We start from the raw sequence: 23,454 nt of genomic DNA, 5'->3' as shown, positions 1-23,454 counted from the left end.
AGCAAGCCTTCTTTGGGGGACACATCCAGAAAAATCAGTAAATTGAAAAAAAAAGACTTTCAAAAATGAGTTCATATTCATTGAGCAAATTCATAACAGTCAAGGTATGGAAACAATCTAGTTTGAATGAATGCAGTGCGATACATGTAGAAAACTGAAATGCATTCATCCCTTAAAATCCTTGTGGCAACATGGGTAAACTTGGAGGGCTCAGCCTAACCCAGAAACACAAATACTTCATAACCTCACTTACATGTGGAATATTGAATAGTCAGACTTTAGGGATCTAATATACCCCATGGTGATGATGTGTATATTAACTAATTTGACTCTGGTAGTCATGGCACAATGTACACTTTATATGCCATGAATATATCTGATCTTGAGAAATTTAATATTTTGAATTAATAAAACCCTGCTTTCCAAGTACTTGATCACAACTTCCTGGCATATAATAAAGGGTTCTTTTTAAGCTGTTGGAATCTAAACTAGTTTTAATCACTATTGAAAAGCCTAGGCTGTGTTTTCCAAGAAGTGTAGCTCTGTCTTTACTTAGTCTCAATAGCTGAAGATTCAAGTTCAATGTTCATTGAAATGGACTTCCTTGTTGCTTCAGGTCTGAACCGCTTGCTTACCAATGGCTCCTATGAAGCTGCCTTTCCCCTGCATGAGGTATTGTGTTTTCTCTTCTTAGCTCCCTTCAATTTCCGGTTACTAAAATTGGCTTCTAGAGATAGTCCTTTTAATTTGTTGATAAGGCACAGATTCAGAATTGATTTAACTTATTTAGGAAGTAATTAGGGAGAGTCTACTCCTATCCCTCCATCTATCCCTCAGCATCAAATTTATTTCTATCTTTTTATGTAACTGAAAGAACACTTAAATCAAGAGTCACCCAGCATGAATTCGGAGAAATGACTTAAAGCTCTAAGTCATGCAATTAAAAAGGCATTGAAAGAAAGTACCAGGGAGGACAAATGTTCCTGAACTGTATAGACTTTGCAATAAATACAGTTACAGCTATTCTTTGAAAGAATGAGAGCAAACCATTTTTTTTTTGCCAAGTATTAGATAAGCAAATGTAATGACTGGAAGTTAATAATGCTGTACTCATTATTGTAAGATGTGTAAGTGTTGACAGTGACTTACTTACTTAGTACTAAATGGGACGTTAGTAAATCATTTGTATTGACTTTTCTAAGTATAATTGTGGTGACTTTTAACCTGAATTTCCTACTGGATCTTGGATTATTTAACCTAGAATCTGTCCCTAGGTTTACAGAAATAGTCTTCATGATTATTGAGAAACTGACATTACATAGATAGGGCTGAACCCTAACTGTGAACTGCTCTATACATGTAGACAAACACCACAGCTCCTCCACTAGCACTTGACTGATGAACATACTTCAGAGGGCGGTCCAACTCTGCATGAATGACAATCTTCTCCAAAACAGATATTGGTTTTGACTTGAAAAGTTTCTTTTCTTGATTTTTAACACCAAGAGGATATCAAAGGTTAGGCAGAATTTTTAAAACCTTATTTATTAAGAAAACTAGAAGCCATAGTCTGAAGTCTTAATTCATGGTTTTCCAGGAGACATTGGAGGAATAGCCAGCCAAAACTTTGACACAATAGGTTTTTTATTTATTTTTTTTTTTATTTTTATTTTTTCGGAGCTGCAGGCTCTCCATTCTGGTCACTGATATTCGCCCAAGGTGGCTTTCTGTGGTAATTGGCTAGCTAGCATTGCCTACAAAAAGGTTTCAGTGGGCACTCTTGAAACTGGCTAGTCAAGAACAGAAGTGTGTGTGCATGGTCAGGGATGAGCAGGCATGAGAGTGTGTAAGAAGATGCAACTGTTCAGACCTACAGTGACCACTGGTCTTCTCCAGGACTTTCATGTCTTGGCACAGTCCTGCCTCTATGGAAAGATAATTCACAGATCACTTGACTGTGCCATCATTCTTTTGACTTTCAGTTTCACTAGATTGTGTTATTTAGCTTCAAAACAGCCTTCAGAAACGAAGTGGAAAGCTACTGTTACCTTTGTTTCATGTTCACACTGAAAACCAGGGTTTAGAGAAAGGCTGGCTGCCCTCTGCTAAGTCACACACTAGGTTGGTGGTTGACCTGAAACAAGCCTGTTTAATCCCTGTCACAATTCTATTGCGGAAGGCTTACTATACTACTGTGAATTAGTTTCCTTCCAAAGGTACCTTTCATCCGTGAGACTGACATCATCAGGAAGGCCATGAACATCTTTCTGGACTCACTTGTCCATGAAGAAGTTGCATTGCCTTTGGATCATTAGAATCCAAGGGTGGTGTCCAGATGTTTACATTCAAAAATTTTCATGTCTGTAAGTCTACATGACAAGGCCACAGCTATGGCCACTTACTAAAGCTTATCTTAAGAAAAGTAGAGAGCTAATAAACCAGCCTTGGGCATGGCTTCTGAGCAAGACTGTCTATTCCAACCACGAAAGAAAATGTGGCAAAGTGAATATTATTAGTTTCATGATGAATTAGCAAAGTAGGGCTCACACTTTAGGAGATTTGTCTAAGTTTCCAGTGAGGAAGCAGCAGAGCTGAGCTTGGCTATCAGCCCACCTGATTCTCTCAAACACATGGTCCTTACTTGCTGACATCAGCAGCAAGACAAATCCAAAATAACAGATTAAAGTAGAAGTGCGTTGCCTTTCACAGAGAATGAGCCCTTTGCAGCTGCTTTCAACCCTCTGGCTACTACTACCTTAAGACACAGGTATCATTGTCTGCTTCCTCATTGGTTGGTATCACTCACCAACAGTGCTGCTTTTATCTCAGGGAAGTTACAGAAGTAAAAACTCCATTAAAACCCATGGAGCTGTAAACCACCGACATCTACTGTATGAGTGCTGGGCTTCCTGGGGCGTGTGGTACAAGTACCAGCCTTTGGATCTTGTAAGGTGAGTTTGTAACTAACTGTACATAGAAACATGGCAGTTCATAATGAAGGCATTCTGTCTTCTGGGGTAAACTTACCTAGAGAGGACACATTCATCTCTGCTCTGACTTGGCATTTTCCCTGAGAGTAACCTCTCAGGGGACACTAGCTGTTCTTGGTAAATCCACCCTCACACTGTCAAGGATGATGTTTCTTTCAGATAGACCTCAAAGAAGGACCATGGAAGGGACAGAGGTGATGGCTTAGGCCTCCCACAAGACCCCACAAAAAGTGGGTCACCCTATAGAGAGATACTACTAATCTATTGAATACATTAGTGATGATCTAGAATATTACTTCCCACAGTCGACTACTCTCTATAAGCCAAAAATGCTCCTCTAATGCTAAACTTTCTACTTACTGATATGACATAACAAGGGGAGCTCTCCATACCTGAGCCCCAGTGACAAGTTAGTCTATAAGGAAGCTAAGTAAAAATGAATGGGTATAGATAGAAATAGATTTTGTGTTTAGACTTAGGTCCTTTCCTAAGAACACCCCCACTGTGTATATGTAAATGTTTCAAAATCCAAAAACTACAGATCTGAAAGTTGAAACACTTCAGATGCCAAGCATTCAGAGTAACAACGACTCAGTGATCTGTGCAAATAGGACAGATAAGGGATTGTCATTCTGAACTGTTTCAAGATTAATTTACTTTAGTCTTATGCTAATGATCTTTAAAGACTTTTAATTTGTAGGTCAAAAAATGAACCAGCTGTTAGCCTACAATAATTGTGTGTTTATATTTTTGTTGTACTTTTTATTGTCTAGATCTGGTACCATGGGAGTATTGTGCACTGACACTTCATTATTTATTTAAATACTATTTCTTAGGGTCGAGTGACAGCAATCCACCATCATAGATTGTCCGTTAGACAGAGAGCCATATCTAATTCTTTAGACTAGCTAGATATATTTCATTTATATCTGGGCCCTACAAAAATGGTAACCATAGGAAAAAAATAAAAGAACTCAGGAGGGAGTACCAAAAAATATCTCACTTTATATTCTGTCCCCAGGCAATTGTCCTTCCAACCATAGCTATTGATACATGCTTACCACATGTTTACTCTGCACAGACCAAGATATTGATGAATTGCATCCCTTTCTTTGTATTTACCAAATAATACAGATGACCCAAGTGAGGAAAAAATATTTCCATACATAGGGTCATTTTCTTTTGACCAGATATAGTCTGTGATAAGCAAGGGGGCAGAAGGGAACAAAAAAATGTCCTTCAGTCTCTGCCCCTTTTCTTAAAGAACTACACTGAGGAGAAACAAAAGAGTGTTGGTAATGTAAACCATCTTCATCTGGACAACAGTCTGACTAGAGTTGTATAGTTAGTCTGTAGTCCCTGGAGTCAAGAAACTTGGTTACCTACAACAGGCTCTAAGTAGCATTTGAAGCACCTAGAAAAAATTACCAGGCCATGAATGATTAGCTAAAAATGCATGAGAGAATTTATAAACTGTATACTAGTTTGGATGAATGAAAAGACGGAATGTGGTCAGCGTTTACACAGACGTGACTGTAGAACCAAGATGGCAGAGTAGAAGACTGGGTTGGCCCTGACTTGATCTACCAAGACTTGAATAGAATGAGTTGTGCAGCATCTAGTGAACTCATATCTTAAATTCTTCTTGTCCTGTATAGCTATATCCCTTTAGGGGCAAGATAATCATACTCCCCTAATATAAAGTAATATGGGAGAAAGCTCATCTCAGAGCTTTGAGTTGACCAGATAGCTGTTTCTTTTCTTGGCTCCCCTTGTCCGTCTTACTTGGAAAACCACCTACTAAGTGACATAACTGAGCAAAGTGTTGTGACACAGAACTTCACATGTCACTGCAGTTTCATGGTTTTTGTGTCCCAAACAGGCGGTATTTTGGAGAGAAGATTGGACTGTATTTCGCCTGGCTGGGCTGGTACACAGGCATGCTCTTCCCCGCAGCCTTCATTGGGTTGTTTGTCTTCTTGTACGGAGTCACCACTCTGGATCACTGCCAAGTCAGGTACGGGGAACTTGTGGGTGAGTCCATCTCTTCTCAATATATGAAGATGACAGTTTATACTTTGGTGGTGTTCATGGCCTAAATATATATAATTTTCACTACTTTCTCAGTCTGTGGTGAACAATTAAAAAGGTTCTCTAGATTTCTTGTGTCTCTTGCCCTTGCAGCTTCTGTCTTTTTTGCCATGGGAGCAAGAGTTACAATTCCAGACAGATTTGCAAGTAAGCATCCATCCCTGGAACTACTCATTTCCATTCAGTGGCTACAAGTTGTTTTCTGAGTTTTTCCCATCTTAAAACTGGTACCTACTACTGCTGGTGCAGAATAATAGCTAGCAATCCTTTTTCATAGATTCTGTGTTTCTACAAGGAATCTCTGTACCTAAGCCACAAAGACCCTTCAACAAGTTACTAATGCCTACAGGATGGTCAGTCACTAGAGAGGAAGCAACCTGTTGGTTTCCTCACCAGAATATGGTTTCAGATATTTATAGAGATCTTATTGCAGGGTTGGATTGCAGAGACGCTAAGCAATAATGTACCTTTTAAGAATGACTGACTTTGCCTCTCGCCTACTGAAATATTTTACTTTTTGTGATGTTTTAACAATATTTGGGTTTCCTCAGGGATTAACATTTTTAGTTATTCCTCTAATTTATTGATTTTATCATGTGTATAGATAAAGGTGGGCTTTTAGGATGTCTTACTGTTTCTATAACAGTATGAAATTGCTTCACATGGTGAAATGTTGTGTAAAAGGCTCTTTTTGTTACAATTCAGAGCATAACAAGGTTTTTCTTTATTTCCCCAAAGTTTAATTTATTAATATGTAAAGAAAGCTTTATAAATAAGACTTGTCAAAATATTAATACATGCAGGGTTTTTTCACACTAATATCAGAAAATACTGAAAAGCTTCTGAGGGCATAAGATAAATATATTGGTTTTAATTGTTACTTGGACACTAGCAATATTTCAGAAGAATGTAAATATAGTCTGCATCATTGAGAGGAAGCCCTTCTTTATTCTCCTTTTCAGTAAAGAAGTCTGCCAAGCAACAGATATCATCATGTGTCCTGTATGTGACAAATATTGTCCATTCATGAGGCTATCAGACAGCTGTGTCTATGCCAAGGTAATTCTAAATGGGCATCATTATTGGTGGGATGGAATTTACCATAAACTTTCCTGAGAAACACTGGGTGATTGTATTCCTCTGTTATTTCCCATGTTTGAACCTCAGACTGTGTTGTAAGATGGAGACAACAGCATTCAGCATTCCAATGCAAATATCTTTTTGAATGTAGTATATCTAAAACATGTGTCTCCAGGCACTGTCACAAGGTACTACATGATGGCATGGTGCAAAGAACACAGCTGTTGGAATCAGAGAAAGTTCAGTTTAATTTTTTTTTTTAGTGATATAACAGTAAACAGTTAAATGCTGCTTTATGCTCCCAGTGGGGTGCACAGCTCTATACTCACCCAAGAGCTCTAAATTCATGAATCAAACACACACACACAGAGAGAGAGAGAGAGAGAGAGAGAGAGAGAGAGAGGGAGAGGGAGAGGGAGAGGGAGAGGGAGAGGGAGAGGGAGAGGGAGAGGGAGAGGGAGAGGGAGAGGGAGAGGGAGAGGGAGAGGGAGAGGGAGAGGGAGAGAGAGAGAGAGAGAGAGAGAGAGAGAGAGAGAGAGAGAGTTATTTTTAATCTGCCTTACTAGCTCAATGATGGCTGGACCACTCCTGAACCTCTGTGTGGCTAACACACTCCCATCCAATATTCCTGAGTTAATATTTGCCAAATTTATATTTCATCTCTGCTACCCCAGACTCAATCAGAAGAGTGGTCCCTGGGGCTGCTGCCCTGACTCTTACATGTCAGCAGGCTCTTAAGTCTGATCACTCTGCTTCTCTGTCATGGAGATTCTGCCCCTTCTCTCTTCTGTTTTTCTTGCCCAGGAATCCTAAAAGTCCCACCTCTCTCCCCCTGCCCAGCCATTGGCCATTGGTTCTTTACTGACCAGTCAAAAAGCCAACTGTTGGCAGGGACCTGCAGCGGACATGCGAATTCCCATGTAAGCACAAATCAAAACACCAGCATTTCACCTCTGTTGTCCAATAAAAAAGAGGTTCTTTTCTCCCAGATATAAATTGAGCACAATCATAACAATTAGCCATCCTTTCAAAGCTATATCATCTTCTTCAATGCTAAAAAACTTAAGTCTGGTTATGAGACTATATTTAGTCTTCAACCCTATCAGAAATCCTAGAACAAATTAAATATTACCTGACTATATAGGAAGCACAAAAACATAGCTTCCAAAACTTATCTAAATTGTAGAGACAGCTGACTCCGTGGACAGTCTCCTATCCTCAAACCGTTGGAGCATCTGGCTTCAGCCTTCTGGGCCAGGATCATCTGAAAGACCTTAAATGAAACAAGAACTATGAAGGACTAACTTACTCTGTCTTGGTAGAGCTAAACTGTCAACTACCTTTCTTGAATAGTAGTTTTTTTCTGTAGAAGAATTAGGGCAATTTTTGTCTAGTGGCTACCTTGCCATAACTGGATCAAATCTATATGGAGGTTTTGATGTTCAGTTTTTTTCTTTGAACCATGAAGGGGGTACTGTCAGGAGCAGATAAGTCTCCAGTCAAATGATCTTTAATAATGAATTCATACAAAATGTCATTTTCTGTGGATTTCTCATGTTTTTAAAGACTATCTATATGAAGTGTATCTGAACTGTTAAACCTTGACTACTCTTAGCTATTTCTATTTGAATTTTGTAGAAAGCACCTTAATATAATTAGATCAGAATCTAATATAACCACGAGTTTACTGTCTGGTCCTTAACTTGCCTTACTTAATCATCCTAAACAGTTTGTAATAGCAGTTATTAGAAGGAGTTGGTCTAAGCCCTTGTATTCTTAAATGAGTTACGTGGGCATGTCTAAGAGCAACAATATTAATTTCAAATTTTGTACCAATATAAGAAATTTATACCAATGAAAACCTTAAATTTGCATCAATCTATAAATTCTATACCAATGTAAATTTATAACTTTAATTTGTGTGGATTATAATGATTTTACCAATGTAAGATTGTGGCTATAGAGTGCTTTCCTTAAAAATAAATTTAGTAATCCATCCCATCTATTTTCTCACTGTTCAAAATTATGACCATTTCCAAATTATCTCTTAAAATGACAACCTGTCTATAATTTATAAAATAATTATAACCAGACATCTAAACCCAAGGGATCAGGATGATGACTCTCCACAACTTCTCCTTGTTGAATAGGGACAATATTTTTTAAAGAGGCAGGGAGGGGTAAGAAAATTAGAAAATTTGGTTAGACTTAAGAAAGCTAGCTTTGGCATCTGTTATCCAGTTTCTGAATGCTTAGAAGGCTCAGGGCTTGACTGAAATTCTGACTAGATCAGTCTAAAAGGCTGGATGAACGGAGTCCATCTTTAAGTCAGGATAAATGGTAGAGTATTTTATCTAATTGACAAACATGATAGACTGGGTATTAATTATATATTATTCTTTATAAATTACATAATTTTATGGATGTGGTTAATTTACGTCTGAGAGAAAAGAGACTTTTTTATTGGACAAAAGATGAGATGTTGGTGTTTTGATTTGTGATTTCTGTTTATTACTGATTACATGTGGGGCAGTGGCACACATTATGAGAATCTATGTAATGTGTGTTGTTTTGCTTTTTACAATCCAGTGAAGTTCATTTTTATACATGATCTTAGCCTAAAGGCCAAGAAGCAATGGACTTTACATTTTACATTTTAAAATATTAATCATACAAAGAATACTATTCTAATTGCTCTTCCTGCTGCTGGGATGAAATTCTCTGACTGAAGCATTTAACAAGGAGTTTATTTTGGCTCACAATTCCAAAGTAGCATCCAACACAGCTGGGAAGGTATGGTGTTGTGAGCAGGAAGCATATTGCGTCTGTAGTTAGAGAGTATGGGAGGATGAATCTTGTGTTTAGCTGGCTTTCAACTTTTTATACAATCCAAGCCCAAGCCTAGGGAATGGTACTGCCCACTTTCAGAATGGAGCTTCCCATCTCAATTAACTCAATCAAGATAACTCCTCACAGGCATGCCTAGAGCGTGTCTTATAAGTGATTCTAGACTCTGTCAAGTTGTCCACTTGGTATTTCCCATCACGGATGCATGGGTTTTGCCAGACTGATAAAGGGATCCATGGCAGGGATGATAGCTGAAGCCTCTGCTTTAGACATTCCATGACTAATCTAGGAACCTAGATGTCCATGCATTTTTCTTGGAGACCTCTGCCATATGCAGGTTTCGATTTTGACTCTACACTCTACCATTTGTTTGTCAAGATCAAGTTATTTAAGTTCTCTGATCTTATGATTCTCTTAATCTACAAAATGGACATGGCAAAACTTGTCCTAAGATTTCAGTAAATGACAGTTGTGGATTTTTGGCTTTTCTTTACTGTTATTGTCAATCATCAAATCTAGGTCAACTACCTGCTAGTAGTAGGTGCTGCCTTTCTGGGACTGAATTTCTTGTTCCTAAATGCATTCCGGGCCAGACCTCTCTGACCTACTCCATGATATATCCTGAGAGGCAAATAGTGCTACAATTACTATAATGTGCTATCCCATTCCCCCTTTTCATGGTATGTCTTACTTTAACCAAATATTAGATACATTCATCAAATTCCTGGAGGACATTTTTTTTAAACTCCAAGGCAGTATCATATGCAAACAAAATCTATAGAGTTCAGGTTGATGAAGTCTTTCTCCTAAGATCCACTTCCTATGTGTTTGCCTAGATTCCAGATATAAAAGAGGTTGGCAGATTTTATCAAACATCTGTGATTACTGCAGCCTGGATCTATCTAATTACTCTGTCGGCTTTGCACTGCTTTGTTCTCTTAGGACAAGAGAACATTTGATAGGCAGCCCACAGCCCGCCCATCCATAATGGCTACAGCACTGCAGGTGGCGAGTCCTGTGGGCAGAGCCCAAGCTGTAGCAGTCAGCTGTGAGTCTAAAAAGATTTGGACTCTGAATATATGTCACAAGAGACCCAAAAAAGCACAAAGTGTCTCTTCCTATCTTTAGAGGACATGTAGATCAGGACATAAGGACAAATTAAGCAGGGCAGGCAACCTTGGGAAATGTACAGTTAAGCCAAGAATTTGTCGATAACATGATTTTACTGAAAAGTCATCAGATAATTTATGTTCTAGAAGCCTGTGTTTGAAAAGCATCAAATTTTTGTTGTTCGGGTTTTGCCAGCTTTAGTGTTTTAGTTTGGTGTTCTCTGCATTTTACTGCCAACGAAAGGGTTTCTAAAGTGAAGAGTGAAGTTCCTTTTTTTAGGAAATCCTTGATAATTCCTTAAAATAACCATCATGAATAGTTCAGAGTATCCAAATTTCATAGGGGCTTCTGTTGGCGGTAATTCTACCGAAAATCTAGAATAATCCTAATTTTGATGTTATTTCCATAATTGCTAGGTAGCTTGTGTTATTTCTAGCCTGCCTATCAATCTTGAGGCAGGTGTAATTATCCTCATTTTACTCAGAAGTGTGAAACCTACTCATCCTTACTCACAAAACAGTAATCCTGATAAACACTGGCCTTGGTTCACTAAACCACAAAACATCTTCTTTACCACCAGGCTCTACTGAACTGTATGATATTTAGTTTATGCATTTTGTGTTTGGCCTTCTCTAAACACTTTGTACCAAAGACAAGAATGACAGAATCAGTGTTCTACAGGATTCCATTAGAAGCATTTATTAGAAATGTCAACAGTGAGATTTGGGGACTTGTATATACAGAAAACAGATCCTGGGTTATCAGCCAGCCAGTTCTCTGCTCATCCTTGACATGGGCAAGAGTCTGAAACTTACCACCAAGTGGTTTAAGCAAGGAGAAACTGACAAGCTTATATTTTTTTCTGTAAAAATACAAACAACATGTGCATGATATCATCCCATGGACAGGTTTGCTTCCTATGCTGGGAAGATGACTACATCTCCAGGTTTCTGTCTTCCTTCTTTCCTCCTTTAGTATATGGTTTATTTTTATTTTAAATTTTTCATCTTGGGACTAAGGATAAAACTCAATGGCAGGACATTTGCCCATATGAGGCTCTGGGTTCCATCAGTTTTTTTTCTTTTTTTCATCAATTGCTTCAAATTTTGTTCTGTTGTTCTGGAGTCTGTACTCCTTTAGAACGTGTATGTTGGACCTGGGAGATGGCTAAGCAGTAAAATGTTTGCCATGCAAGCGCAAGAGCCAGAGCACAGATCCCCAGTACTCTCATAAAACCCAGGCAAGTGTGACAGCCTGCCTAGAATCCCAGAATGCCTGAGGCAGAAAGGGAACCCCTAAGCAAACTGACTACATTTGCTGAGTCAGCAAGTGCTGGTTTTGACTGAAAGACCCTGCCTCAACATATAAGATGGAGAGCAGCCAAGGAAGACTCCTGGTGTTGATTGACCTTAGGCCTTCACACACACAGTAAGTGCACAGTCAGACTCATGTGCATGCCCACACACACATGTGCCCCACACAGATCAGTTTGATACCACCGCCAACCTTCTCAGAGCATCTTGAGGTCTTTTTTCTTGTATTTTATAGATATCTGGAGCTAGTCTCTTGCTTTTCTTTGGTGGGAGTTAGCCAAGGGAACCATCAGGTGAACTAGATTACCAGTTTGCCAAGAACTGGAAGTTCCAATTTGCTTACCTCTTCTGCTTCACACTGATAACCACAGCGGGAAAACAAGTCTCTTCAACAAGTACTCCACTGGGCCCTATTGATCCATGTACCCCCTTGGAAACAGCATGAGAGACATCTGCTGTGTGGGTGGGAATGATCTAGGCAACCCAAAATGACAGCTGCAATTTAATTGAGAATCTACCCTCATGTTACAAGCTATTCCACTCACCAGATATCAAGATGAGCATCCTGAACACACCATGTACTAGAGCTCTCGGGATTTGGTGAGAGTAGGTGGCCAATTCCATCTCAACGCTCCTTCTGCCATATGAAAGGAATAGGATTTAGATACTTGTATTTCATTTAGGGTTTGGAAGCTGCCCATCTCTCCTATATTCAAGAAAAGAAAAAGCATAAACTTTGGGAATAATAGAAAATACGTGGCACTATGCTAAGGCAAGAGAACACCTGTTTATGCTGGGTATATCCTCCGGGGACAGTAAAGTATACTTTACTAGGGAAACAAAATGCCCCAGAGGCTATGCTTTATGAGACTACCAGTCATCCATTGGACATGGATTTTGGTGTGATTCAGACTGGAGGTGGAAAATGAGTGTGGCTGTTTTGCAATAAAGTGTTGCTAACATCGTTGGGTTATGTGGACTGCATAAACATATAGTGATTACATGAGGCTTTAATGAATGTAAGAATGGATTCGATCACGGTTCTTGCCTCCTGCATTCATAATGCTAAAATGCAAAATAGCCCACAAAACCTTCGCTCAGAATAGCAGGGGCGAACAACCTCTGTCTCTGAAGTGAGTAAATGAGACACAGAAACAGTGTTTGGGGAATTCAGAGCCTGTAAACCAGCAACAAAGCTCCTTCCTAGTCCTAAATATAGTTATATCCACATCCATATAGATGTCTTTATAGAGTTTTTATGGTGCACAAGTGAAATTTATAAGAGTTTTTATGGTGCACAAGTGAAATTCTTAGTAGCCCTATTGGGGCTGCTGACAACTGTTCAATTGCATGATCCCAGTGTAAAGGGAATACACTCTTTTTCTCCACATCTGAACTTCATAGCCAGAAGACAGCCCCCTTCTTACTCATTGTCAAGGGGAATACTCACCAAAGAATCCTTATAACGCTCACTGTATCACCCTAACTACTTTTATGCAGCTTTAAAAATAGCAGTTAAAATGTTGTTCGTGAGAAGTTAACTGAACTGATTCTGTTATTCCCAGGTGACCCACCTTTTTGACAATGGGGCTACTGTGTTCTTTGCTGTGTTCATGGCAGTCTGGGGTAAGTGAAGAACACCTATGAAGCCTGTGTTCCCCCTCATCTACCTTCTAGTGTGTTTCTTTAAAGTCTAGATGTAAATTCAGTTAGGTTTTCTGTTGGCAATGAGCAGGTCACAATTTACTTTAAAAGTGGTAAAATATAAGAGAAATATGTCTGATATTTTTCTCTAAAATCTTGGACAGCTTCATCAATTTCCTTGGAATTATCCTCCATCCCTGGCTCTCAAAATCCTTCTGTGGCTGATAGCCACCAAGGATTTTGGCATCTGTAGCCTATCTATCAATAGTCTGATTCCTATAGGAGTTCTGCCTTCTCTGGTGGTGGAATATGCAACAATCTCACACTATTTTGCTACCCCTAAATCCTCAATGCAATCCCTGAGGAGGATGAGGATGAGGAGCAGTGGGAGTAGGAGAAGGGGGAGGAGGAAGAAGAACTAGGTCAATGATTCAGAGTTTTGCCTACAGGACTGATATCAGGATCAAGAATAATACATATCTTGCTTCCCTAGAACATATAATCAAGAAGTGTAGTAAGGAGCCAATGCTTAAGTTTTGCCATTGTTACAAATTAAGTTACTTTGGAAAATGTACTTATTTCTTAAGTCAGCAGTACCTGATTGTTTCTGGTCCCAGCCACATATAAAATGGAAATAGCGCCAGGCATGCTGGTGGAAATTAGAACTTACTCATAACCAGGGAAAGAGCTGCCATAAGCATCCTTATCCAGCATCCTCAAAGTCTACCTCTTCCCTGAATGCTAATCTTCTGTGTAATGTACAATGTACATACTGTGTATGTACAACGAACAGTCTCCTGGTGCCATTCAGAAATAAATACAAACCTTCCACACCCACTTCAATCTTTCTCCAATTTCTAATACCCATTGATAAATCTTTTGAGTGAGTCATTTATCCCCCCACAATTTAACTGCTGAGGTTATGTTAAAGTGAAATTTTGGTTCAGTAATGCTATTGTAAAAGAGGTTAGGTTTTTGTTTTGTTTTGTTTTGTTTTACAAGTTGTCCACTCCTGTGAATGACAAGTTTTATCAATGGTCCCTTTGCCAAGATTAAGCTGTTTGATGGTGGAGCCTGGAATTGAGAAGAGTCTAAGATTACAAGTGGGTAGACGGGAGACTCTGTACTTTGCAGTATATGCAGTATGAGTCTAACAGACTTTCCGTAAGACACTAGGCACACAGAACATTTTGGCGTCTCTTTTGGCAAAGCCAACCTTGGACAATTCACCCTCTAAATTGCTTCATCTTGATTGACAACTTATTGCTTAACTCCTATGTTATTCTCAGAAATGATCTAGTCTGGGGGCCAGAATCTGTCACTTCAGGTGTTCCTTTGCAGAAAGAGATGTGTCTTACAGTGATCTGGGATATCCAAAAATAATGACAGTTATATTTGTATTATACAGTTATTGCCATAAACTATCCTAATCACTGTACATATCTAATTTAATCTCCACTGAAACATCCAAGGAAACTGCTATCACTGTCCTCATGTAATAGCCAAGACAATGGAAGTAGAAGCCAGCACATAGCTAAGCCAACAGTTAATGTGAGCAATCATAGCTCTTCAACTACCAATAGGCATGGGTATTATTTGTAAGCAGTTGCTTCAGCTCCAGAGATCCCAACCTTCAGATAACAAGCTGTCACACTTGTCGTGAACCTCTTTTTTGCTGCTTTGGGGTGACGATGTTTTACAGAAGCACTTCAGCCCTAATGGAGCTCAGTCTAATCCTGTCAGGATCCTAGCTTATGATTGACAAGTTATAATGTTTAAGAAAACAGAGGCTCTCTGTTTTCAGGACAATTGCTAGACACGATGTGATGAGAGCAGAGCACTTTACAAGAACTCTGGGTGGATATGCTGTTCTTTAGGTTTGCTTTGTGGTCACCAGCAGAACAATAAACTCTCCATTTGGAGCCAGTCTATAGCACTGCCCCCTACCCTGGCTTGCATGTTGTCATGTTTCCATGTATGGTACTAGGGCTGGATCCATGAGGCTCTTCAAGTTACACCATGAAGCCAGGACTCTGGACTATAGGTGTAATGTGGATCTTTCCTCTATCCTCCTGTCTGTTCACAGGAGGTTGAGGGACAGGATAATTGCAGGCTAAATTAGCTTCTCTCCCTAGAGAGAAAACAGAGTCATCAGGGAAGTAAATGCGGCTGAGATGTGTCATGAAGTAGCTTCTGATCTTTATTGCTGAGTCCTCCTTTTTCCTTCATTTTTTTAACTCTCAATGTTGCTTTTAAAACTCAACTGCCAGCAAACAAACAAAATAAGACACTATAAGCTTTCCAGTCAAAATAACGAGGTAGCGAATATTTTACAGCAAATTGAAAGGTTTTCTACAATTTTGTAAGGAATTAGCAAAGGGAACCTGCCTCTTTTCAAATTAATATTACAATAATTGGCCTTTTGTTTCTGGAGACTTGTCTAATTTCATCTTTTGTAATCTTATCTACATGTCCAGCAAAAATGATATTGTCAAACAATTTAAAAATCACATAAAATATTGGTTTGGTTTTCTTTTGAGACAGCGTCTTGTTATGTAGCCCTGGCTGTCCTGGAACTCACTATGTAGACCAGGATGGCCTTGAGCTCACAGAGCTCTGCCTACCTGCCTTCAGAGTGCAGGGATTAAAGGCATGTGCCACCATGCCCAAATCACATTAAGTATTAATTAGTTACAATGGTGTTATATAGTTAAAACAGAAAAGACATATAATTACATAACACCCACCATGTGGAGATACATGTACATAGTACCCACTGTGTGTAGATGCATGTACATATGACAATTTATTATTCTCTCATACACCAGCAGAATAGATTACTGTCTGACAGAACAGAGGCTCAGAGAAGCTTGATCAAAATTATGCAATAGCTAAGAAGAAATGGAGTCTGAAACTTAAGCCAGATACTATCTGCCCTGTTCCAGAGCCATTTCAAAGTCTCCTCCATAGAGCACATCAATTAAGATGTTGGTGTTAGCAGAATCTACACTCCTTGCCACTGTATACTGGGTAGTGTTGTATGATACTATCCTTGAATAGACCTAACATCTACTCACCCAGGGAAGGAACTGATCATAGACCAAAGAACAGATGCCACCAAAGTCCAGTTTGGTAAATCATGAGTTTACTTACAGAAACATGGATGAAGGGTTACTCAAAGAGTAGAAACTACTCAAAACTGCCTCACCAAAGTCCACCCCAGCATGCCTGACAGCTCACAAGACCTAGAAACCAGGAGCATTCTATGCAACCTGAAGGTGACTGTACAGGTTGAAAAGTGTCCTTTGCAGATAGTTGAGTTAGTCTGAGGTTTCTCCAGGCAGCCTGGCTGTTGTGTCTTCCAGGCAATTTCACTAGACTCAGCATTGTCTGGACAGCTTGTCATCTCTGAAGTGTCCCTCTCTGGCTATATGTTTGGGGTAGAAGAGATCTAGTGAATCTGATCATTTTCAGGAACTTCCTGAAGCTATTTTGAATTGCTGATTTCCTGTACTCCCTTCAACAGCAGTACTCAACCTGTGGGTCATGACCCCATTTGGGTGTTCAAACAACCCTTTCATAGGGACCACCTAAGACCATGGGGATATACACATATTTGCATTGTGATTCATAACAGCAGCAAAATTACAGTTATGAAGTAGCAATAAAAATAATTTTATGGTTGGGAGTCACCACAACATGAGGAACTGTATTAAAGGGTCAGGAAGCAGCATTAGGAAGGTTGAGAACTGCTGCAGTAAGATGAAATGTTTGACCTTCCCTTGGGGCATCCTATTGTTTTACTTCTGTGTAAACAGGATGTGTCTTAATGAGCTTCCTTCCAAGATAAAGGAAACCACAACAACAGGTAAATGAAAAGGATGATGTCTGTACTCTCAAGAGACACCCAGTATATCATGGGTTGTTAATTACAGTTCAAGTACAGCAAAGTAAACAAATAAAGTGTGAATCCAATACCTTATAAATTTAGACTAGAAGAAGTTGGGGGACAATATCAATCAATGGCGGTTTGCTGTGGGTTCTGGAATGGTGGGAAGTTTTTTTTTTCCTAAGGTTTATTTAGGTATCATTTACATACAACAAAATCCAGCAACATTCCATGGGTGACTTGACAGGTTATGTCGACTGTATGAAGTGTTGCCGTCATCATGAGACTTTTTAATCCTGTGGAAGCTTCCTCCTGGCAGGCAGTCCATTGGCACCCTGGTGCCTGCTTCCCAGGACACATTCACCCATACCAGATTATGTTAGAAACAAATCAACACACAGTGTTTGATGTCTGGCTTCTTTCACTATACTTAATGCTATTGAGATTCATTTCCGTTCCTGCACAGATCAGTAGTTCGTTCCTTTTTAGTTCAGGATGCTTTTTATCTCACTGGCTGTGCCTGAGTTTGTATTCTACCCAAGTAATAGTTATTTGTGCCCAGTTTGGGTTTCAACTATCATGAATGAATGGATTTCTGGCTTTCTAAATTGTTTTGTTTTCAGAAAAATATTTACATCTATATTTTCTTGGATAAATAATTACAAGTGGTATGACTGGATCATATGATAAGTACATAACATCATAAGTAGTTGTTTTCAATAGACTTGACATAACATCAGCACTCCACGAGAGTAACCAGTCATACCACATGCTCACAGACGGGATTATCCGACTCTATAATTATAGTCATTTTCAAGGGTCTACATAGCCAGCGCTTTGTAGCTTTGAATTGCATTTCCCAATTCAAAGCAATGTTGAGCGTCTGTCCTTGCCCTTCATTGTAACCTGCATGGTTTCCATGGTGAAGTGTTTGTTCACATTGCTTGCTCACTTGTTATTGGGCCGTTTTTTTTTTTCTTCTTTTTGTTATGTGAGTTCTTTATGTATGATGATAAAAGTGCTTTTTATGTTTGCAAATACTTGTTTCAAGTTTTCATTTTAATATTATATTTTTTTAATTCTTTGAGAATCTCTTTCTCACATACACACATATACACACACACTGTAAAATACACATATACTGTATTTTAATACACATATATTCATCCCCACTCCTCCCTATAACTTCTCCCAGATTCACCTCACTATCCAGCCTTCCTCCCAATTTCATTGCTCTTTTTTTTAGCGATTTTAGTTAAATAACATTATGTCATCTACCCCTCCTCCCTCCAACCCCTTTCACATGTTCCTTTACCTCTGTTCAAATTTATGACCTTCTTTTCCTTATTGTTTTAGATATATGCTTGTTATATATTTAACATAATTATTGATGTATATAGATAAATAAATACAACCTGATGAGTCTATTCAGTGTATATATATATATGTATATATGTATAAGTATATATATATATGTATATATGTATATATATACATATATATGTATGTGTATATATATTATTATTGATATATTATTGGATAACTAACTAGGGAGATCACCCCTGAGGAAAGCTATTTTTCTTCTTTCAGTGAGTTGTTAGTTGCCTGTAGCTCTTGGTCTAGGAGTAAGGCCATATGAGATTTCCCTCTTCTGTATTCATATAAATATATATACATTCATACGTGTGTGTGTGTGTGTGTGTGTGTGTGTGTGTGTGACTTCCTGGTCCTTTTGCTCTTACAATCTTTCTTCAGCATCTTTCATCATTTTCCCTGAGCCTTAAGTGTGAGGATTGGATTTGCAATTTTTATCAATTGAGCCTGAGTACCCCACAATTGATTGTTCTCTGGCTTTTGACCAGTTATAAATTTCTGTAATAGCCTCCCACTACTCCAAAGAGAGGATCAGCTAAAGAATATTCCATTGTGTGTATGCACCACATCTTCATTATTCATTCATAGCTCAGTGGCATTTAGGTTATTTCTGTTTCCTAGCTATTGGGAGTAGGGTGGCTATGAACACATCTCATCAAGTATCTATGTGTTAGGTGTTGAGGCCTTTGGACATATGCCTACAAAGGGTATAGCTGGGTATCGTATGGTAGATTTATTTTTAACTTCTTGAGCATTCTTCACACTGATTTTCAGGTTGTAGCACTAGTTTGCAATTCCACCAAAAGTGAATGATGACTGTTCTCCCAACCCCCACCATCCTTGCCAGCCTTTGTTGCTGGTTATTTGATTAATCTTAGCCATTCTGGCTTGGGTAGGATGAAATCTCAAAGTTGTTTTTACTTACATTTTCCAACTTTGTTAAGAATGACAAAGACTTCTGAAATATATCTTAGCCATTTTTATTTCTTCTCTTAAGAACTCTCTGTCCATTAAGTCCATTTTGGGCTGCCCATATATACTCATAGATATGGTATCATCCACTAGCACTGGATGGCCTACAAGAAGCCACACCCTTAAAGAAAACTGACTCTCTCTAAAAGCATCAACTATCAATAGCTCCGTGGTAAGGGATAGGGATATTAAGCCCTTTTCCCCTCCATGCTAGAACACTGACCAGCTTGATCTTGCACAGGTCTTATATAGACAACCAAAGCTGCCATACATCCATGAGTACACTGGTCCCATCATGTCTAAAAGACACTACTTGTACTCAAATCCTCCTAATGTGGCCCTTCCTAGATACCACCTCACTTCAACACCCATCTCGCCAACACATTAAGACAATTATCTTGGTCCTCTTTTCCTAAACAGTGTCCTGGTGACTCTAGGCAATGAGCTGATGCAGCAGCCCTGAATACTTTATTCATTTCTTTCTTGGTTGTCACAGTTCTTCACTGCCTTATAGTCATGTGGACAATAGTTATTTTATTGTATTTTAGTAGTTAAGCCCTCAAGCATGAAAGTGAAGGTCTCCAAGCCATGGCAAGTTGGTCTCATTTACAGGAAGGAAGCACACATTTAACAGACCCCATATAACTGTAGTCCCTGGGGGAAAAATATATAATGTCTGTAGGATTCCTCAGTTACCAGCTCAGAAATGGTGTCGGAATTCCCAGAGCTAGTTGGACGTAGAGAGACAGTACTCTCTTCCAGACTTTCCCAGCATCAATGTATGATACAGAATGTTAAAATGTGTCTGAGTCAGAGAATATTTTTAAATGACTCTCAAGAATCCCTGTGTCAGATGATCCTGGGCCAGAAGGCAGAAGAACACAAGCTCCAACGTTTTGTAGTATAGGGAGTGTCCAGGTGTTCAGAGGTCTCTATAAATTGGCTAAGGTTTAGAATCTATGCTATGTGCTTCCCACAATTATAGTTAACTCAGTCATTCTGGATTTCTGACGGGGTTTAAACTTATAGTCTCATACCCAATCCTGGCTATTTACCTTGAGAGAAAAGATTTGAGTGGATGGTTTGCAGCTGACATTCATTCTAAAGCCAAGGAAAAAGCCAGGTTCAGAACTAAGTGTTTTAGTTAGGAGAGACAACAGAGGTTCTGGTTAGTCAACAAAATGATGGACTGGGTATTAGGACTGTCTTGTACCTCACTGGTACAAATTGGCATAATTATGCTCTAATTGTATTTTGAGAGAAAAGTTTTATTTTAACAGGAAGGGTGATATGTAGGAGGAGCTAAGGTGGAAGGAGTACTGAGAGGAAGAGGAGTAGGGAGAGGAGGAGAAGAAGGAGAGGAGAAGCTGGGTGATAAGAGAGAGAAAGAGGGGGTGGGACAGGGAGGCAGATGTTCGAGTGTCCCCACCAGTCAAGGATGGTTGATATACCTATGTTGGGTAATGGGTTACACCTCTGATTGAGCATTACCAAACTTATAAAGCCTTTGATTAACATTTTTTAAAAGTGTATAAATGCAGAAAGGAAAAGGGGGCATGGGATAGGGGCTTTCTAAGGGGGGTGGGAAAAGGGAAAGGGGATGGCATCTGAAGTGTAAATAAAATATCCAATAAAAAAAGAAAAAAACTAAGTTAGCAGACATAAGCGATTAGATAAACATCTTTAAGTCAGTTTTTCTCACCATGAATCGATCATTATAGACCTAGAAATGTACAGTTCTTAATCCTCAAACTATATCATCCTTATGTCCATCCTCCATGAACCTCCTAACTAACTCACTCAGGCATTCTACGTCTTACTGTCAAGATTTGTGTGTTTTGTCTTGATCAGCTACTTAGGAAGAAAATCTTATTTTATCAAATAAAATTCATCTTTATCCAAAAAAAAAAAAATCCCTGTGTCAGGATACATGTGAACCCAAATGGACTATCATGTGCCATTTAAGCATGGAAATCACTACATCTAATAAATCATTTGGTACTGCAAATTAATGGAGTTAATAATTGTTACATGATCGGAAGGAGGGGGTGGTTCTTGAAGACTGTTTTTTTCAGCTTGATTAATCAGCAGTGTTTGCTCCTATTGCATAAAACACCCTATCAGGATATTTTTAGAGTATTTTACAGTAGATCAGACTTATCTCTCCATCCTGCATGGAAATTCATATATTCATCTCAAAGTTTCTGGTACCACAGAATAGCTTTGATCTTATTAAAAAAAAATATGTCTTCCTTCCTCACTTTCTGGACTCTAAAGTTACCCCATTTTGACATGTCACAGTATCTTGTAAACATTTCAGTTTCTCATTTGCATCGTTATGTCAACCTGTTTTGGATGTTGCAAATTAGTAAAGTATAAAATTATGCTGGATGCTGATACGGTTTATATGAAGTTTTTTTTTTCTCTTGAAAATCGTGAGCCATTTTTCTGTAATACAGCCAGTGGGAACTGAGAAGTGTCTGCTACCTCACTTGGCGCATACAGACCTCCTCTGTTCTGATCCCCAAGTCCCTCTTAAGCGATTTTGTTTTCTCTCTTCTGATTTGTACTCTGTTCCTTTCTTAACCATGAGTTTATGCTTCTTAGCTAAGTTACAAGGTACATATACATGGATTTTACAAGTTAAGCTCTGAATTGGCCTCATGGCTGTTTCTCATGTCTTGGGAGATGCATACTGTTCTAGTTCCCCGCATCTTGCCCAGGCAAACATTCTCAGAAAGTGTATGAAGGACTGGTGAAAATGAAATCTGTGAATATTACTAATTTTATGCTTAAAAAGACATTAGTATTAGTGGAAAAAGTTGGTTGCATATGTGAAGTAATCCATTCTATATTTCCTAGAAAGTAAGAATGAATTTTTTAATAGTTTGGCCCTAGGAATCAAATCGAGAACCTCATACTTACAAAACAGGAACTCCACCAACCAAGATGTGTCCCAGATTTAGCAAAACAATTATCTTAAGTAGACTTCTGATACTACTTTGAGTCATCAGAGGTTAGGTCATCATTCTGAAATAAACATCCTCTATTCCTTCCCATGCACACTGCCCACTTTATCAAGCCTTTATTCTTGTTTTTATTCAAATAAGTGGAACGCAAGCTTGAGGGGGAGTTACACCATAAGATCTTTAAGTCTTTTAAATTTTTTAAATATTTTTACATTTATTTTCTAGCAGTCAGCACAATTTTCCTCTTGGCATTCCCGAACAGACGTTTTAAAGAAAGAGTCAAATTAGGCCTTTCAAAACCAATTATGTTTCATCGGTAGGGGAAAATGTAGCATTGTATCCCTGCAGGTTTTAGAGTAAGTGTGGGTTTTTCTGGGCCCCCCTATAAGAAAATTAGAGATCTGCATAGAAGATGCAACTAAATGCCGAATTCACCCACTAAACCTATCTGTATCCCTTCGTATTTATATATAAATATAACCTCTTCATATCTATAACTATTTCATTATAGTACCACAAAATAATTGGAAAATTAAACTTTCTTTTTCTTTTAGGATCTTTTTATTTCAACAGAAATGCAACTTTAGTTTGAATTTGTAACCTAGTAATTAAAACACCAAAGACGCATCAGGACCAAACTTCAGCTCTGTCGTTTTGTAGCTGTGTGTTGGTTAAGGAGTACAACATGGAGCTTAGGAGACAGTCTAAGAGGAAAGGTTTTCCGCTGAGCATTTCTAATGCCTTAGTGAGATGAGAGCCAGTTAGTGGGTTCTTTCTTCCTGTTTGCAGAATGGTAACCCTTGACTGTATTTTCCAGAAAGAAGTACAAGTCAACTGCTATCATCCACAAACCACAACAGCTGATCTCCAGTGGGAACAATTCAATGAATGGCTAGGTTCCTTCTATCATGTGGTTCCATCTTCTCTCTTCATCCACGCTTGGGGGGCGGGGGGTGTGTGCAGGCACACAGGGAGCCTGGGAAAGATGCATCTGCATTCTAAGTCTTCAGTCTCAAAGTGAAGCTAGTTTTTTATAATCATGTGGATTATGGCCATGTCTAATTTCAATGAATAAATGTAATAAATGGCTTTGGTAAAATTTGTAACAGCCTGTTGCAAATTTACTTGAAATTGACAGTGACTGTCCTACTTAAGAAAATAATTAAGCATGGCAT

General features: G+C 38.7%; 1 protein-coding gene across 5 annotated transcripts in view; it reads left to right on the top strand.

The window, feature by feature from the left end:
* The window catches only part of Ano4 (anoctamin 4), a 367,952-nt gene that overhangs the window by 299,418 nt on the left and 45,080 nt on the right, over positions 1-23,454 (top strand). For all 5 annotated transcript variants that reach the window (XM_076919930.1, XM_076919933.1, XM_076919932.1 and 2 more), the window contains 5 exons: positions 617-672; positions 2,830-2,951; positions 4,873-5,007; positions 6,044-6,140; positions 12,997-13,057. In XM_076919930.1, the coding sequence (XP_076776045.1) occupies positions 617-672; positions 2,830-2,951; positions 4,873-5,007; positions 6,044-6,140; positions 12,997-13,057 (471 nt within the window). The remainder of the gene's footprint in view (positions 1-616; positions 673-2,829; positions 2,952-4,872; positions 5,008-6,043; positions 6,141-12,996; positions 13,058-23,454) is intronic.

Source organism: Arvicanthis niloticus, chromosome 22, assembly GCF_011762505.2.
Source record: "Arvicanthis niloticus isolate mArvNil1 chromosome 22, mArvNil1.pat.X, whole genome shotgun sequence".
Classification (NCBI taxonomy): Eukaryota; Metazoa; Chordata; class Mammalia; order Rodentia; family Muridae; genus Arvicanthis; species Arvicanthis niloticus.
Note: the sequence above shows the minus strand (reverse complement) of the source record. Positions and strands in the feature narration are given on the sequence as shown.